Consider the following 19,838-nt stretch of genomic DNA (forward strand, 5'->3'; position numbering starts at 1 on the left):
ACAATTAAAGCCGTGGATTCAATGCTGTTTCCACTTCCCGAGGTGGGTGTACCATATTCCACGGATACACTGTTTAATCAGTGTCTTCCTCGGTGGCACTAAAGAATGATGTACTTTGACCCACCTGCTAAAGCATTATCTGATAAATTTTTTTTGAAACAAGTTTCAATTCCTCATCAAATGCTCTCCCCACTCCTTAAAAATAAAGTCACCCCCCTCCCCCCCACCGAGTGACTCTCAACTGGGATTAAAAATAAACTGGGGAATTTTGGAAAGTAACCTGAGCTATCACCTCTTAGAGATGACATCTAATTGGCCAAAGGTGGAGTTTACAGTAAAAAGTAGCCCCAGGTGATATAGTAAGAGTTGAGAAGTGAAAGGAATAGGGTGAGTTCCTTCTGCATTTACCCCTCCATTCAGTGTGGCTGGCCCAACAGGCAAAGTAAGGTAGACATACATAAAACAGACAAATTCCCACTTTATCCCTAGTAATGTTACCAATGTGAGTGCAGGGAGCTACTCAATTACTGTGAAAGGAGGACAAAACTAACCTAAGGAGTTTGGATGGCCAAAGGACCAGAGGCTGCGGATAGGAAGAGGTTGAGAGCAAGACCCTTTTGCCTTAAGAGAACTCACCATATGCAGGGGAAGACTGCCTTAGGCATATTGCACATCATCAGAAGACGTTGTTCAACCAAATGCAGTGAAAACCTTATACAACGCAGGCAAAAGCATGTTAGAAGTCAATCCCTGTGCAAAGGCTGGGGTTCTCAGTTTTGAAAACTACATTGTGGTTTTATTTCATGCCAATTTAAAGGCTTGTATTGGTTCTACTGCCTTCTCTGAACAATGGCTATTGGTTAAAATTACTACTGACTTAAGACATTAAAGAAAAATTACTCTTAAAAATAGGTCTAAGTGGAGGCCAAATGTTTTCAAAGGTTAAGCCAGTTCAGCTATCATGGTCCTTAAAATTTAGTGAACTCAGTATTTGCCTACTTGCTAATCTATCAATTCAGTTCAGTAGCTCAGTCGTGTCTGACTCTGCGACCCCATGGACTGCAGTATGCCAGGCTTCCCTGTCCATCACCAACTCCTGGACCTTACTCAAACTCATGTCGAGTTGGTGAGCCATCCAACCATCTCATCCTCTGTTGTCCCCTTCTCCTACCTTCAATCTTGCCCAGCATCAGGGTCTTTTCCAATGAGTCAGTTCTTCACATCAGGTGGCCTAAGTATTAGGAGTTTCAGCTTCAGTATCAGTCCTTCCAATGAATATTCAAGACTGATTTCCTTTAGGATGGACTGGTTGGATCTCCTTGCAGTCCAAGGGACTCTCAAGAGTCTTCCCCAATGCCACAGTTCAAAAGCATCAATTCTTCAGCGCTCAGCCTTCTGTATGGTCCAACTCACATCCACACATGACTACTGGAAAACCATAGCTTTGACTAGATGGACCTTTGTTGGCAAAGTAATGTCTCTGCTTTTGAATATGCTAAGTTGGTCATAGCTTTTCTTCCAAGGAGCAAGCGTCTTTTAATTTCATGGCTGCAGTTATCATCTGCAGTGATTTTAGAGCCCAGAAAAAGTCTGTCACTGTTTCCATTGTTTCCCCATCTATTTGCCATGAAGTGATGGGACTGGATGCAATGATCTTCATATTTTGAATGTTTTAAACCAGCTTTTTCACTCTCCTCTTTCACCTTCATCAAGAGGCTCTTTTAGTTCCTCTTCACTTTCTGGCATAAGGGTGGTGCCATCTGCAAATCTGAGGTTATTGGTAATTCTCCCTGAAATCTTGATTCCAGCTTGTGCTTCAACCAGCCCAGCATTTCACTTGATGTTCTTTGCATATAAATTAAATAAGCAGAGTGACAGTATCCCTGACATACTCCTTTCCCGATTTGGAACCAGTCTGTTGTTCCATGTCCAGTTATAACTGTTGCTTCTTGACCTGCATACAGATTTCTCAGGAGGCAGGCAGGTCAGGTGGTCTGGTATTCCCATCTCTTGAAGAATTTTCCAGTTTGTTGTGATCCACACAGTCAAAGGCTTTGGCCTAGTCAATAAAGCAGAGGTAGATGTTTTTCTGTAACTCTCTTGCTTTTTCGATGATCCAACGGATGGATGTTGGCAATTTGATGTCTGGTTCCTCTGCCTTTTCTAAATCCAGCTTGAACATCTGAAGTTCATGGTTCACGTACAGTGGAAGCCTGGCTTGGAGAATTTTGAGCATTACTTTGCTAGCATGTGAGATGAGTGCAATTGTGCAGTAGGTTGAGCATTCTTTGGCATTGCCTTTCTTTGGGATTGAAATGAAAACTGACCTTTTCTGGTCCTGTGGCCACTGCTGAGTTTTTCAGATTTGCAGCACTTTCACAGCATCATCTTTTAGGATTTGAAATAGCTCGAATGGAATTCACCTCCACTAGCTTTGTTCTCAGTGATGCTTCCTAAGGCCCACTTGACTTTGCACTCCAGGATGTCTGGCTCTAGGTGAGTGATGACACCATGGTGGTTATCTGGTCATAAAGATCTTTTTTTTGTACAGTTCTGTGTATTCTTGCTACGTCGTCTTAGTATCCTCTGCTTCTTTTAGGTCCAAACCATTTCTAATCTATAAAGCTTGGTATTTTTGTTACTTTTAAAAAGCAGCAAACAGCAATTTGAAAAATCTTCAATGGTATTTTTTCCCATCAATCTCCCTGCTGTTAATTCTACTGCAGCTCTGCAGTAACGGGGAGGAAGAGAATACCAGAGTTACCCAAACTATGCCTTGCACTGCTGTATTCCCAGATAACAGGTCAGGCCTTGTTAAAACACCTGTTCAATGAACTCTACCTGTATTAATCCAACGTGGCTATTTTACAGATAAGCTTCATAGCAAATAGAGGTTACTAAAAAACCTGACACACACATCTGTGTTTTCAATGTTAACAATCAAAGAATGGATGTGCACGTAAACAATATAATACCAGAAACCTGGAAGAATTTTACTGGGAAAAAATGTTACTTTAAGGACAATTAAGGCTTTTATTAAAAGCCTATTAAAAACACCAGAAGTTTAACTAGTGAAAAGTACATGTCCACAATCCCTTTTCCAAAACCCTTGGACTCATTTGCATTTTGGAATTATGAATGTTAAAAATTTTTATAGCACACAGTGTAGCACCCATACAGATCTGGGCAGCACCTAGACCAAACACAAAATAAACACACTAACACTGCCATAGTAAAATACGCAAATAGTCCCATTTAGTCCCATTTAATATCATAAACAGCCTCAACAATTGAGGTCAGGTTTTGCTACAAAGTGATGTAACTCCCCCCGTCTCTCCCCACACCGGCTGAGATGTTTTGGATTTTAGAATTACAGGTAAGGAGACTTGGGAGCTTCTATTAAACAGATAAATTTGTATGGAAATGGGAACTATCTGTCCAAAATTTAAGAGACCTTCCCTTAGATATTACTGTTTTTGAAGAATTTTGACTCTTATATGAGAACCAGTGAAAGTTTAAATATTAAGCCAATAAACCTTTATTATTTAAACAGTTTCATGGCATTTAAAAAATAAATTTAAAAAATAAATATTTGCATTATAGCAGAAAGTCACATGTGTTGCATCACTCACTGTTACAATTTAATGACAGAAGATAACTAAGCATCAGCACCATAAAACTTAAAAGAGTTATCTGTTAAGATTTGTCTCTTAAAATTCAAGTAAATGGTTCTGAAGCACTAAAAATTCTCTTTAAATACCAACCTGCAGCATCAATAGTTTTAAAAGCTTTAACCCAATGATTGGTTCTCATAGTAGTCAACGATTGTACTTCCAGCAACTGGACAGAGTTCTTCCAGTACTAAACATTAAGCTTTCCCACAACTTCCCATTGGTCAATTATCTCTCAAGACTCATAAAAAGAAAGAACTATATGTTAATCAGGTAAATTCTATTTGCAATTTAGACTTGCACAAGGACATTATTCTACTAAAAAAGCAAAGACTGTATTTTCCACCATGCTAATTTTTTGCCTTCACAGATTCTCAGAATAAGATTTAAATGATAATTTTTAACCCTTTAAAGGAATCTCAGTTCAAGTACAACCAGAGAAACTGCACTGGTATCAGAACATAACTATTTTATTACAAAACTTTAACATTATTTACAAAATGAAAAAATAATCGAATGACTATTGCAGGCCAAAGTTAAAGGCTTCTCATCCGTGATTGGAGGAAAATTAAGCAACATTTTCATGCACTCACACACCAGATCGTTTGTCAGATATGCAAACTCTTAAAATTTATGTTAGTAAAACCTCAACGTAGTCACAATACTTGTATGTTTATTAGAAGATGGCAAAAAAAAAAAAAAATCCATGGTTCTGTACAGTGTTTAATATTTAACACAGTTTGTTCGTTTCTTTTAATTTTTTTGGCTTTCATGAATACTCATTGCATCGAACATTTTGCAAGTAAGAATTATAATAGTACTTCTATCACCTTGCTGAATTCATCACCACAAGAAAAACACAAATAATTAGTTTAATGCTTTTGCAGTAAACTGAATAGTTGTAACTCCAAAGTTATATTAAACTGAAGCCTTCATTGTGATCAATAGCTTGAATCAGTTTAGAGCGTAGAGTTTCTTTGTCTGTATATTTTGGAAGATCCAGAAGATTAAAACAGGTATGGGAAACTGGGAGATATTCCTCACCACCTCCTGTTGACTGGATGACTAGTATTAGACTCTTCATACCAAGAATAGGAATGCGATCACTACCTGTCAAAAATACTGCCAAGAAAAGAATCACTGAGTGAACGAACTACTTTTATCAACAATAAAAGTTTTAAATAACAATGTGGAGTTATCAAGTTACTTAAACAATCACTTATAGCAAAGCTTTACAGTAACATTTGGTCTAAGGTGGAAGCCTATCCCCAGAATTTGTGGAAGCATGATTCTGAGATACATCCAAACAGTATTTTTTCTTTAAAAGTGTAATCTTAACATCAGCACACAGAAAGGCTTAATATATGTGTGATACATGAATGACTACTATCCTTGATAAAAACATTTTGGGAGCCCCTTTTTTATGAAAAGAGTAACCATTTAGAACTATTTATTTAAAAAAACATGCAGTTTTGATTATGATTCCTTTCCTATTTGTCTTGTCATCTTTAAACAAATTCATACTTGGAAGCCAAAATTAATGACCTGTCATCCTATGATATGCAAAACAGACAGATTAATAGGCATTAAGTTCAGGAACAGGAAAGTTCTATTTTCTACACCAACTACCAAAGTTTTCATTCTGAAGCAAAGAAAAATTGAAGACTGAAAACAGTTATACTGCAGAGATCTAAATCTAAAGAATGTGGATTAAAAAAAATTACTCTGAAAATTAAAAATAGGACCTTGAATAATACAGAAAAACCCACCAAAGTGAATCAGTTAGTCTAAGTTCAAAAGTTCAATAATTATGACTCCATTCTCATAAAGCAAATACTTACACAAAAATTGTTTTTTCTTTTCCAATGGTAATTCATGAAATACTTCCCAGAACATTTTTATTGTAGGATGTTCTGCCCAATATTCTCCTTTGTATTCTGTATTCTAAAAACAACATAACCTTCTATTAATATTAAGGGATATCAGTTTTGTCTTCAATCTGACAACTAGCTTCCTTAGCACAGAAAGTTAACACTATCCAAGACTTAAAGAACATGATGTGATAGTAATATCATTTTCCAAAGTAAGTATATAAAGGATAAACCAAAATTACTAAAAGGCTAATGGACTATTAAAGTTTAACATGGAATTAATTATCTCTGATAATCATGAAATTTTCTTTCCCTTTATCGATGAACACAAGTCATATGAATTATTTTGTATTATTCAATCTTCTCTTTAAAACATTAATGGTTCTAAGAGCAACACTAACAATTTTCTGTGTCAGTTTCCAAGAGGCCCTCAAAGACCTCTGCTTCCTGCTATTCGTGGCCATGTTATGTCCCCTCACACACTGAATAGGCTTGACCTCATCAGGATAGTGCAGATGTGAGAACACATGACTTCTGAGACTAGATCATAAAAACTTGCATGGCTTTAGCTTTTTGGTCACTCACTCCCAGGGGGAGCTAGCTGCCATTTCATGGAGACATTTAAACAACCCTACGGAGAGGTCCTCATGCTGAGATCCGGAGGCCTTTGGTCCACAGCCATGTGAGTGAGCCATCTCGGAAGGGGAATCCTATCCTTCAGCCATCTTCAGATGACTAAAAGCACCAGCTGGTATTTCAACTGCAACCTCATGAAAGATCTCCAAGTTTAAAATCACTGGACTAAACCACTTCTGAATTCCTGACCCACAGGAACTATGTGAGACAACAAATGTTCCTCTTTAAGCCACTATGTTTTGGTGTAACTTGCAACAAAATAGCAAATATATTTCCCAAACACTCCTCCTTTCTTTGTTCATAGGATTAAATTCTACTTATCCTTTAGGTTCAGATTAAATGTCACCTAATTCATTAATTGGCTCATTAGACACATGCATAATGAGATTCAGTCAAAGTCTGGAGTCCTGGGGAAACTGCACTGAAACTGGTAGATATTACCATCAAGTGAGAGGCTTTCCCTGTTTGTGCAGGTTTTGCCTTATATATCATTCACTAAACTCTCTTCCTTTATATTCATCACAGTTCAATTATTTAACATCCAGCCTCCTTGCCAGAGAACAAAGACCATGTCTCAAGCTTATTTACTGCTGTCTTTCTAATCTTTTGCATAGTATTAGGCATCTAGTACGTAGAAGGCGATGGCACCCCACTCCAGTACTCTTGCCTGGAAAATCCCATGGACAGAGGAGCCTGGTGGGCTGCAGTCCATGGGGTCGCGAAGAGTCGGACACGACTGAGCGACTTCACTTTCACTTTTGACCTTCATGCATTGGAGAAGGAAATGGCAACCCACTCCAGTGTTCTTGCCTGGAGAATCCCAGGGACGGGGAAGCCTGGTGGGCTACCGTTGCACAGAGTTGGACACGACTAAAGTGACTTAGCAGCAGGCATCTAGTAGAGGCTCAGTAAAGATTTATTTTTAGGTTCTTGAATTTGGAGCTCTATTTGTAGCCATGATTATATCAATGACTGAACTCGAGAAATCCACAACGTATCTATTAATTTACAAAGAGATTTGGAGATAATGGCTTGAATTCTGCTGCTGCTGCTGCTAAGTCACTTCAGTCGTGTCCGACTCTGTGCAACCCCAGAGACAGCAGCCCACCCGTCCCTGTGCTTCTCCAGGCAAGAACACTGGAGTGGGTTGCCATTTCCTTCTCCAATGGCTTGAATTCTAGCAATCAGCTAAAGTATTAACCTGTTTGAATTGAAGACTATGAGTATGTTAGTGGGGAAATGAAAGGTGGTTGGCTAGTTTTTTTCTTTTTTCCTTTTTTTAAACCACATGATGGTACTGGGGAAATAAATGTGCACAGTCCTGATGAAGAACATTTGAAGTAACAAATCATAATTAGTGAAATTATAATGAATCAGATCAGTGGAAGAAACTAAGTATACTAAGTACACTAAAATATACTTTTAAAAAATGTCCTCTTGCTGAATGAATACTGTAATCAGTTATAACTTCAGACAAGGTTTTAAGTATTTGCTGAATGCCCTTCTAGGTTCTAGGAACACAGCAGTGAACAAATAAGACAAAAATCCTGACAACAGTGAACTAAGAGACAAAAATCCTGCCGTTATAGTGCTTACAGTGAGTGGGGAGTAAGGGGCAGCAGACAGTAAAGACAATTAAGTAAAATTTTATTTAGTCAAATTTAGAGAAGAAAGAAGGAAAATAGGGGGTATGTATGTGTGTGTACATATGCAATTTTTAGTGGGTTATCCAATGAAGATCTCTGAAAAGATATAAAGACATAAAGGAAGTGAGACAAGACACACTGGAAATTATCAAGGTGAAAAGAATTCTAGGCACAGAAAACAAAAAGGCCACAGGACTAAAGTGTTTCTGGAGGGTTCTAGGCCCAGCTAAGAAGCCAGTAAGGCTGAAGCAGAGTGAGAGGAAGAATGAAAGATGAGGCAAGAAGGATAAACCATGTAGGATCTGAGGGGTGATGATTCTTAAAGTCATCTTTCTTCTGTTTAGCAAATTAATTTACCTCCTGAAAGAAATCTTCAATCTCCCTCCTGGAGGATTCAAGCCTGGCTGCCAGCTTTCTGAGTGCCAGCTCAGTTCTACATGCTTTCCCAGATTCTAGAGCCTCTCTCCAGGGTTCTATTTTGCCAGGCAGGAAAGGGGATGTGAGAGGGCTAGTAATTCCTTAAATTAGTTTTGAAGCAATTGTATTGCTTTCAGCCCAACCCTGTACCCTTGGTAACATGACGTGCTAATTCCTGTGACTTGCACAAATTCTACAATGTGACAGGCTGCCTCTTGACAAATCTCGTCCTCTGGAGGCTCAGAATTCAATTTTCTTTGTTCTAAGTCACTCATCCACCTATTTTCCATCTTCCAAAGCTGTACTTTCTCGTGCTCACTGTGTTTTGGGGGAGGGGTTAGTCCTATGCTTAGTCCTTTACTGTAATTCTAATGAGATTTGGGAGGGAGCAGAGAAAAATGTTTATTCCACTATGCTTAATCGGAAGTCCTGTTTTTTTTTTTTTGTAATTAAAAAATTTTTTCCTTAAATTGTTACACAGTAAAATTGACATTTATGTGTGTACAGTTCTACGAGTTTTAAACCACATATACAGATAAACCACCACTAGAGCCAGCAGAGTCAACAATTCTGTCACCCTAAAGAACTCTCTCATGTTGCCGCTCTGCAGTCACACTCCCTCCTCATCCCTAGCCCCTGTCCAACACAGTGCTTGGCTTAATCGTATGGTATGTAATTCTCTGAGACTGACTTCTTTCACTCAGCATAAGGTCTCAGAGCCTCTCAGGTGTTGAACGTATCAACAGTGCATTCAGTTTTAATGCACAATAGTAATGGCACCCACTCCAGTACTTTGCCTGGAAAATCCCATAGACGGAGGAGCTTGGTGGGCTGCAGTCCATGGGGTCGCTAAGAGTCGGACATGACTGAGCGACTTCACTTTCACTTTTCACTTTGATGCATTGGAGAAGGAAATGGCAACCCACTCAAGTATTCTTGCCTGGAGAATCCCAGGGACGGGGGGAGCCTGGTGGGCTGCCATCTACAGGGTCACACAGAGTCGGACACGACTTAAGTGACTTAGCAGCAGCATTATTTTAAAAAACTTGTAGTCAAATACACATAACACGAACATGAATACCATCAATACCAGAGATACAACCATGAACAAGTTATGTTTTCCTTTTGCTTTTCCATCTAAACAATATCATAGATTTGTTTTCCCCTACCTTTTCCAATTCCTTCCAATCATAATTTGTGTTTCCAATAACCATTGCTTGTAGTTCATTAGGCTGAAAGAGCTGAAGGACTTTTCCTCCACAGACCTTATGAAAGCCCGCATGAAAAGCATCAAATAAGGAAGCCACTGATTTATTGAATATGTAATCCACATAAGCATCAACAAACTCTTGTCTAGAAATGAAAAAGCATACATGCACAAAATATAAAAAAATATTTTATAGAGAATACATATTACAGTCTTACTAAACCTCTGAGTGTTACTGTACTTTTTGCAATTTATGTACAAAACCGAGAAAGTATGAGTAGGATTCAAGAGACAAAATCTTTATGAAGAAGTCTATTATTCTTTCTATATAAAAATCTGGTACATCTAGGAGGCATGTACACAACCTCTCATTCACAGCCAATTCTTAGCTTACTTCTAAGTGAAAGATGTCCTAATGGGAAGAATAATGATGCAAACGGCTATCAGAAATATTTTTAAATTATTCACAAATTATTGAGAATTTATATGTATCACTCTATTACATCCCTAAAAGTATAATGCTAAAAAATAATAAGGGATTTTTAATAAAGAGCTAGAACTTTGGGATTCAGACTGTTTCACAGATTGTACAATCTGCTTTTCCTTGGGTTTCAAAGGAATCTGATGAACCAATTTATTAAAAAAATTAAAAACCCAAGAGGGGCATTAAGTATTCTTTCAGGATAACCATTAAAAACTACAAGTGAAGTTTCTTTTCAAGTGTATGTGTACATACATATAAATACACATATAGATGAACACTGCTGATGCTTTTCTCCCTGTTATGATACAAAAGGAAACAGTCATGAAAAAAGAAAACCCTTTACTCAACTCAGTAATTAGAACTACAGTTTTATTCCCACTTGTTCTTCTGGCCACAAACACTTTATGCAGCTATCTGGTTAAGCTGATAATCAGAATGCGTGCTAGAGGATTTCAATATTTTACACTCTTGTGATCCAAATTAAAAAGGATGATTCTATAAATGGGAATACTGGTAAATTTAGTCATCTACAGATAACCACTTCAGTAAATTTTAGAATAATTCCAAACTCACTTTACAAAGAGGAAAAAGGGTTAAAGGGGGCCATTATAAAATAAAATTGGTGGCCCTAAGGAAAAATCAATAGCATATGCTTATCAGTGTAAGGTTCTTCTAAGAAGAAACAGGTAATTTCATAAGGCATAATTTTATAACTCAACTATTAGAAAGTCAAATTTATACTGCTAATAGTTAAGTCTCCTAAGTACAAAAGGCTAAATTGTTTTATGTGCTAACATTTTTGCATTCCACACTTTCATTATGCAACTCAGACTGGTGGTAAAAAGATAAAAATTCTTTAAATTACTTCTAAACTAAATAATCTATGTGAAATAATATTTGTTAGAAACTTAAAGAATTAGTGCAACAATAGGAACTTGAAAAGCTGAAAAAATATCTTTCTATATCATAGTCAAAGCTTTTCAAAACGAATAGTTTTTTTTTTAAAGTAGAAAGACCTAAAATTTTTCCACATTATTTTAAAAACAGCTTTGTTTTTACCAAAGAAATAACATACATTTTAAAATGTCAAATAGTATAGTCCTAACAGCCAACATTTACTGAGCACATACACGTGCTAGGTACTATTCTAAGAATTTTTGAATTATCGCCTCATTTAATCCTCAAAATAACCCCATGAAGTAGGTATAATATATCATCTCACCTTACAGAAAAAGAGACTTGAGGCATGGAGACACCAACTTATTAACCTAAAGTTACACAGCTTCTAAGTAACAGAATCAGTATTATAATCACCTGGATCAAGTCTCTGGCACTTTGAAGAAAACTATTTGTTAACTCTGTCATTCCTTCTGGTGTCTACCTTCAAACTTCAACAATAGAGTTCTGTTATTCCTTCATCTACAATTATTAATATTATCTGGTGAACTGAATACTGAATATTGGTTCATATTCATTGTTAACATTTTTATGACTACAAATACTAAGTTAGGGAGTGTTTTACAATAACTTTTCTGAAGAATTTTTGTGTCCCTCAGGTTGCTACCTCATCCTCAACTTCAACAGAAATGTCAATCTCCTTTAGATTCACTCAAATATACTAGGTTGCATTTTTTTCCTGAAGACATTCCTCCTGGAATCCTCCATCTTCCTTATCTAACGCAGATTGATTGTTATTTCTAAATCTTGTACATACCACTGTTTCTCTTTGCCTCTCATCATTTTTTTTGATCCCTTTTTCCTCATTCTTGGTTCAATTCCTTGTTTTGGTAGGACATATCCTCTAGTAACTTCTTGAGAAAACTGCATTGGAAGTAAATTCTCTGAGACTCTGCATGTATAAAAACATTTTTACATACTTATATGTATGGATATGAGAGTTGGACTATCAAAAAAGCTGAGTGCCGAAGAATTGATGCATTTGAACTGTGGTGTTGGAGAAGACTCTCTTGAGAGTCCCTTTGACTGCAAAGAGATCCAACCAGTCCATCCTAAAGGAAATCAGTCCTGAATGTTTACTGGAAGGACTGATGTTGAAGCTGAAACTCCAATACTTTGGCCAACTGATGCGAAGAGCTGACTCATTTGAAAAGACCCTGATGCTGGAAAAGATTGAAGGCAGGAGAAGGGGACAACAGAGAAGATGGCCGGATGGCATCACCGACCCTATGGACATGAGTCTGAATAAACTCCGGGAGTTGGTGATGGACAGGGAAGCCTGGCGTGCTGCAGTCCATGGGGTTGAAAGAGTCGGATACGACTGCAAAACTGAAAGGAACTGAACCACATACTTGATAGTTTCAATATAGAACTCTATGTTTAAAATAATTTTCTCCCAGAATGTTGATCTCCTAACTTCAGTGTTAATCTTTATGAATCTGATATTATTTTGATTCTTAATTCTTTGTGTATGGTCTGCTATTCCCCACCCCGCCCAAAGGTTTCAGGGTTCGTTTTTTTCCAGGTTGTGAAATTTCACGTAATTTTGCCTTGTATTATGTTTTATATTTCCGCTTCCATGCTGTCCTTCTTAAAAGGCATGTCATTCAGTTCTGGAAATTCTGGGGGGTACCATTTGACAAATTTCATTCATTCCATTTCTTCCAATGAAATTTTTCCAGTTTTTAATATTATCCTCATGGATGCTACTCTTACCAGTTTGAGGATACTGATTTCAATTTTTATTGATGTTTCTTCATTCTACACGGTTTCTGTTTCTGTTTTACCGTTTTGGTCTTTTCTGAAATGTCTACTGTTCTTTCATTATTCATTTACATTTAAAAGTTAGGCAGTTTTCCCAGAGAAGAATCTTCCAATACACAGTGCCAAGGAGGAGAGAGCTGTAGACTTTCACTTAATCTTCATGTTTCATTTCAGTGCTTTGCCTAACTGTCCTCAAATCCACAGTTCTTTAGTCTGATCGGTCAATCTCCAGTCTGCCCAGCTGGAGAGGGAAAGGTGCTAGGCCACACGTGCACTATGGGAAATGAGTCTCTAACTGCTTCTTATAACAGCCAATCATTCTGTCTCCAGTTTCCCCTTAAAATCCATACACTTTTTAACCTATTTTTTTATTCTCAATGCCTGAACTATTGTGCTGCAATATGAACTGTCTGCCTTCATGGCTCCTAGTCCATCTTGTGCTGTAGCTTCTTCTGGCTGCCTGAAGTTAGGTACCACTGGTTTCTAGCTTCCGAAAATGTGTCTGTTGTTGTCTCCTCTTCCTTCTCTTTGTTCTTGTTGACAATGATCTTTTTGTCCCTTTATTAATGTCTTAACAGGAGCAAAAGGAAGATTGATTACGTCCTCACCATTCAAAGAGTAAATTTATCTGAGTAAAAACTTAAGACTGTGACATATTTCTAAATACAGAAGAAAATGCCTACTGAATCTTATTACTACCACTGATGCTGCTATAAGTCACTTACCGATTTTGTTTGTTAACAGCTGTGTCTGCACCATTTAGAACCAGTTCTTTCACTTCTGTTGCACCAAAGTTTTCAACTGTGATCTATTAATTTAAATTTTTAAAAAAAGTCAATGTCAGACTCAAAACTTATTATTTTAATAACCTATTATAATCTACCTTTCTTTCATTAAATATAAGAAATAATAAGTTTGAAGTAAAATTCTGGTAGCATAAGCTTATTTGTGAATTCTGCATGAAGCCACAGCTAGAAATTTTCATCTTCTCTAGCAGTTTGAAATCCTACCTTGACTAACTAATTACAAATTAACAAGGTTTTGGTTTGTTAATAACAGGAAATTGAGTAATTATCCCATGTAAAACTTCAGAAGGGTCACTACAGGAGTAAAATATTAGGAAGGATGTTTTCCTTGGACAAGTGATAGACTCCAAGTCAGAATGCATTCAACTGTAGAATAGCTATGCATTCTTCCCGCATGACAGCTGCCACTCTGGTACTCCTTCTTGCTGCATTTTAACTACAGGTGGTTCTTCCAATTTGCCATTAATTTGGTTTATAAAGAGTCATTTATTTTGAAATTTCTTATTTCCCTTACTAGTGTGCTCATTTTCCTATATATGTTATCATTCCCACCTTTGCATCTTTTCTCTTCCTATTCCCTCTTTTTTTTGGGAATATTCCTCTCTTCTATTAACATTTTTAGTACCTGTTTATAAACACTATACTAGGAGTTGGATGATAAAAGATGAATAAATCCCTGCTCTGGAATTTGCTACCCAATAAAGAAGGAGAAATGTGATATGTAAACAACTCATTATTATAGTAAAATAAATGCTATAATAGAGACATGAACAAAATACTATCAGACCATGGAAGAAAGAAAGCTTACTTCTAAACAGAGAATGTATAAAAAACCTTGAGGAAGAAATGTCATTTGAAAAGCATCTAAAAGGCTGAGTAAGGCTCTGAAAGATCAGGAGAGGACAGAATTTCTGACTAAGGACAGGGATTGAACAAAAGGATAGACAGACCAAATATCAAAAAAATGCATGCCCCTAAAAAACCGGGAAGGTGAGGCATATAAAAGAATACTGTGAGACATGACAAAACTTAGTATGAATGGAAGGATACAATGGAAGTTAGAAAGCCAGATTACAAACGATCTGAAGCCCATTCTAAAGCTATTATTCCATAAGTAGCAAAGAGCCGCTGAGTATGTCTGGGAAAGAAATGACAGTGGGAAGCAATGTTTGAATTAGCATAGATCTTACTAAATATTCACACACTTGATGACTGATAAAGCTTAGAATTCAATGCTTCAGTCAATTGAGATGATCCGTAAAGATCCAAAGAAAACTGACTGGGGTATTAAGTGCACCAACTGAAAAGGAGAACTAAAATTTCACAGTAAATATGAATTCAAGGAGGACTTTTTCTTGGAAAAAGTTAAACATTACTAAAAGAAATTAACCTATTTCTCTTTAAACCTATCAAATTTTCTTGTAACTGCACTATGTGACAATTCTTAAAATGACCAAAGAATGGACAAACATTTTTGAGGAGGCACATAATTTTTTTGGCAAACTGTGTGATACAAGAATATGGTATCTTTTGTCAGCTTTGACGGTAAAAACACAAAGAGGACAGTTTGAGAGTATGTGGGGGGGAGGGCACATGAAGTTTTTAAAAAGAATAGACAGGAAAAAAGAAAAACTGAAGGTTTTTACCATTTTCCCAAGAGTCTAATTTATAGTATTCAAATAGTTACTTCTGAAGTGCCTTATCATAATCCTTGTTGATTTTTCTCTCCTTTAATTGTCAACTATTCTACTTCTGCCAGATCCTCATTTATCAATGATTCTGCATAAAGACTAGATGACTTATTGAACATCCCTCTCACTGAATTAAATTCTACATCTTTTTTAAGATTTGTAATTTCATTTTCCAAATAATATTTCAATGTATTTCCATTTATATTGCATTGTATCCAACAGTAAGACAAAATTTGCAAGGATGAATGCTACTATAAAAGGGATGTCTGAGTGGGAATTCATCTTTTAGGTGGCAAATTCATTAGTGGATTCATGTTACAACAACCTTTGCTTCTCTAAATATTCTTGTGATTGCAGACTCAAAAAAAAATGAACACTTGAATAAAGAGGAACCCTTGTATCTGGAAAGATCTTTAGTATAATGTTAAACAACACAGGCTTATCCAGTCACAGAGCTGGATACAAATACTATCTCTGAAATGTGACAACTGTTTTCAGTTTTCTCATCTGTAAAATAAGGATAATAATACCGATCTCTTGGGATTATGAGGATTAAATGAAATAATGCATGTGACTAGCATATAGTTAATGCTCAATAAATGTTAGCTAAAGGGTTCTTTAAGAATTCCATTCATCAAAATAAAAACCATAAAGCATAGCTGATAAATAAAAGGGATGATGAACAATCAAGCTACTATTCTATGTCTTTCCATCTTACCGTAAAATTAAGACAAAATGTCTCTTCAACATCATCTTCAGGATAGTCCAGTAACTGTTGCATGCTTCTGAAAAACAATATGTATGTTGCTTTGAAGTAAAATATAACTGAGTATTTTGACTAGTTTGCCTATGACTAGGTATATATTTCTCATTCATTCTTGGTCAAATCCTTTTGCTAATTTGTACTTTTATGTTTGTTTCAGAATGGTGGTTTTACAAGCAAATTTATAAACAATGTTGAAGGGAAAAAAAACAAAGGTTTTTATCTTTTCCTTTGAATACAAAGGCCATGTATCCACCCATTTTCAATACTTGTTCTTTAGGGCTTCCCTGGTGACTCAGATAGTGAAGAATCTGCCTGCAATGCAGGAGACACAGGTTCAATCCCTGGGTCAGGAAGATCCCCTAAAATGGCAACCCATTCCAGGATTCTTGCCTGAAGAAGCCCACGGACAGACGAGCCTGGTGGGCTGCAGTCCATGGGGTTACAGAGTTGAACACAACTGAGTGCTGGCAAATTTATATACAATGTTGAAGAGAAAAAAACTAAGATTTTTACTTCCTTTGAATACAAAGACCATGTATGCACCCATTTTTAATACTTGTTCTTATATGTAATTTTTTATTCCATTTAATGTAATAAATAAAAAGAACTACATATTCCACCTAGGAATAAAGGTGATTAGAAGTAAAAGTCCAAATCAATTATTTAACTACATTCAAGAAACATTACCTTCCTAAATTTATTATCTGATATTCACAAAGTATTGTTAAACTAAAAATTTAGCACATGGCTTTATACATATAACTCTTTCAGTAGAAAATTCTCACAATGGCTTTTTCCTTTATTAGAAGGGTTACTGGTTTATTTTGGAAATTCAAGAACAACAACAGAAACATAATTATTCCTAAAAAGAAAACTTCTGTACATCCCCCATTTCCTATTTTCTAAACCCCATTCTTGCCACTTTTTACAACTAACCTCCCAACATCAGGGACCAGTTCTTTCAAATCTTCCAGGGATGGCTTCTTTTTTAGCAGTTTCTTATATAAAGCCAAAGGAAAATGGAGGTCCACAATAGTAAAATTATAAATTGCTAATCCACAGATAACACCAATTAAGTGGAATAAATCACTGTCTTCAAATGTCTGAAAATACAGAAAAAATTAATGAATAAAAAGAAAAAAGTTCATTCTCATTCCTATCTCCCTGGGGCAATATTATTGTTAGTATTTTTGCACATTTTCATTCAATGTATTTTCTAGGAGAGACAAAACTAAAATCTAGTGGAGATGATACTATACATATAATTTCACAACTGACTTTTCCCCCAGAAATATAATCATTTTCACATCACTAAGCATTATATTAAATGAAATGATTACTAGAACTTTTTTCTGATTTAAAAAATTATACACATTCAGAATTTGAAAAATAAAAAGCTTATGGAAGAAAATAAATTAAACACCTGTGTAACTCAATCACTTAGAAACACCAGAGACAATGATGTTTAAAATTTTTAATGTATTTCCATCTACTATAAGTTCAGAAAAATAATATAAAACATATTAAAGGTTTTCTCATTCTTCTAATTACAACACAAGTATTTCTTATGTCATTACTCTTCCAGAACATGATTTTTAATGGCTAAATATTAATCACATAAAAGTATCATGGCTTGCTAAATTAGCTATTAATAACTATAGTTGGACATCTAGATGATTAAAATATTAAAAACAATGTTTGTTTCCTTCAGTAATCTTTAAAGAATTAAAGATTTAATAATTTTTAAAGAATTAATATATGCTCACAGGAAATTCTGTGAGCATGTAATTAACAGAAGAAATTTTTAAATTAGATCTGGGGCTCCAGACATAGTTCATTCACTATCTAGTCTCAGTGTTTTCAAGATAAAAGCAGTATTAATCTCATAAAGTTACTGTGAGGATTAAGTGGAATTATGTATGTAAAATGCTTTTAGCACAGTTCTTACAGCGCACAGTAAAGGCTCAATAAACATTCTAATTAGCTAGTAATTTTCAAAATAAGATGGGTATCTTTTTTGCATATATATATATATATATATATATATATATATATATACACACACACACACATACATACTGGTGCATAGTTTGGAATATTTCCATAGAAGAAATTCTGCTTTGCAAGGAAGAATTTCAAAATCAAAGGAATGCTAAGCATACCATAAAAACTCTTTTCCTCCACAACTGTTCTAGTTTATACTGCCATTGTAGTCCAGGAAAATGACTATCTTTTCACATTTTCATCTATATACACACATAAAATATATCTGAGTTAAAAAATGACAATGTGTTTCACTGTACATTTTTGACTACTAGTGATACTAAAAATTATAGATTTGTGTGTGTTTTTGAAAAGTCTTTTTGTGTGCTTAGCCCATTTATCTTTTAGGGGTTAGTGTTTTCTTATATATTTATATTTGAATACATCATATGTTAGGGTTATTACCCTGTGTCATATTCAAAACATATTCATATGCCTTTTATGTTCTGTTATCTCACATTTTTCATTGGTCAGATTTATCTTTTTCTTCTGTGATGTCCCTACATTGTGTTGAAGCTCAAAAAGTCCTTAAACAGGGCAGATTGAGTATGTGTTAATATCTCTTCTTCCAGAAATCCCTCTAGATGAGAATACAGGAATAAACGGCATAAATTCACAAGAAAAAAGAATAGGGAGGAGTTTCAATAGCACAAAGAGATTTCAATATCTCAAAATATGAAAAATAAATGGCTGGTTTGATTTGGTAAAGCAGAAAAAATGGAAACAGTAGCTTGTGAGAAAAGCCAGTAAAAAAAAACAAGCTCATCTATGCTGTAGGCTCAGGAACTGACAGTGCCAGTCCATCCCTGTGAAGTCAGAGGTACTCCAGCTAGCTCAGCTAGTAAAACATAACTATGAGAGTTAAGTATCAGAGAGGGGTTGAAAACAGGATGCTTGACGGGAGAGGCCTTTGACTTTCTAGAAAGGATGAATCAAAGAAGCTCTGGAATCTGAGACAACTGATGCTCAGGGTCCTGTTTCAAAAACAAAGGGATCAAATGGAAGTCTATACAGTGAACAACGGGAATCCTAGCTTCCCTTTCCAGTGTCTGGAACACTACTAGAAGAACACTGACAGCCAGGGCTACAACCATCCCTGTAAACATGAAGGGTAAAAAACTTACACATGCTGACATATGCAGGTTCATCCTTGAAAGACCTCTACCTAATCACTCTACGAGTGGGGTCCCTAAACATAAATGTGCATATGCCCAGACACAAAAGTATCTAGGCAGCATTTCAGTGTCACATTCTAAAATAATAAACAGCCAAGAATTACAAGGAAAAAACAAAAGAAACACACACAAGAAAACTAGATGAATAAGAAACAAAACTAATAAATGATTAATTTTAAATGGCTACATTTTAAAAGAATAAAATCATAAAATAAACCTTATAGGACATAATGGAATGAAACTAGAAATCAACATTAGAAGGAAATATGGAAAATTCACAGAGATGTGGAGATTAAACAACACACTTTTAAAAAAGATTAGTCAAAGAAGGTACCACCACAAGGGAAATCAGAAAATACTTGAACTCCTAAAAATGAAAACACATCATACAAAAACTTATGGACGACAGGGAAAGCAGTGTTCAAAAAGAAATTTTTATAGTTGTAAGCATCTAAATTTAAAAAGAAATAATACTTCAAACAAATAACTTAACTTTATATCCTAAGTAACTACAAAAAGAAGAGTAAACCAAACTCAAACCTAGCAGACGGGGAAAATAATAATGGTTAAAGTGGAGATCAACAAAATTAACAAACCTCTACTAGAATGACCGAGAGAAAAATAGAGAAAACTTACTAGATTCAGGACTGAAAGTGTGGACATTACTACTGACTTTATAAAAATAAAAAGGATTATAAGACAAT

General features: G+C 35.7%; 1 protein-coding gene across 9 annotated transcripts in view; it reads right to left on the minus strand.

Moving 5' to 3' along the window:
• Positions 1-4,125: 4,125 nt before the first annotated feature.
• The window catches only part of HERC4 (HECT and RLD domain containing E3 ubiquitin protein ligase 4), a 126,495-nt gene continuing 110,782 nt past the window's right edge, over positions 4,126-19,838 (minus strand). For 7 of the 9 annotated variants that reach the window (XM_044942176.2, XM_025284610.3, XM_044942177.2 and 4 more), the window contains 6 exons: positions 16,853-17,019; positions 15,869-15,935; positions 13,379-13,461; positions 9,411-9,594; positions 5,513-5,615; positions 4,126-4,793 (listed from right to left, as the gene is read on the minus strand). In XM_044942176.2, the coding sequence (XP_044798111.1) occupies positions 4,585-4,793; positions 5,513-5,615; positions 9,411-9,594; positions 13,379-13,461; positions 15,869-15,935; positions 16,853-17,019 (813 nt within the window). In that variant the 3' untranslated portion in view covers positions 4,126-4,584. Of the gene's footprint in view, positions 4,794-5,512; positions 5,616-9,410; positions 9,595-10,962; positions 11,782-13,378; positions 13,462-15,868; positions 15,936-16,852; positions 17,020-19,838 lie in introns of those variants that run through there. The other 2 variants (XM_025284609.2, XM_006071522.3) reach the window with 2 other exon arrangements.

Source organism: Bubalus bubalis, chromosome 4, assembly GCF_019923935.1.
Source record: "Bubalus bubalis isolate 160015118507 breed Murrah chromosome 4, NDDB_SH_1, whole genome shotgun sequence".
Taxonomy (NCBI): Eukaryota; Metazoa; Chordata; class Mammalia; order Artiodactyla; family Bovidae; genus Bubalus; species Bubalus bubalis.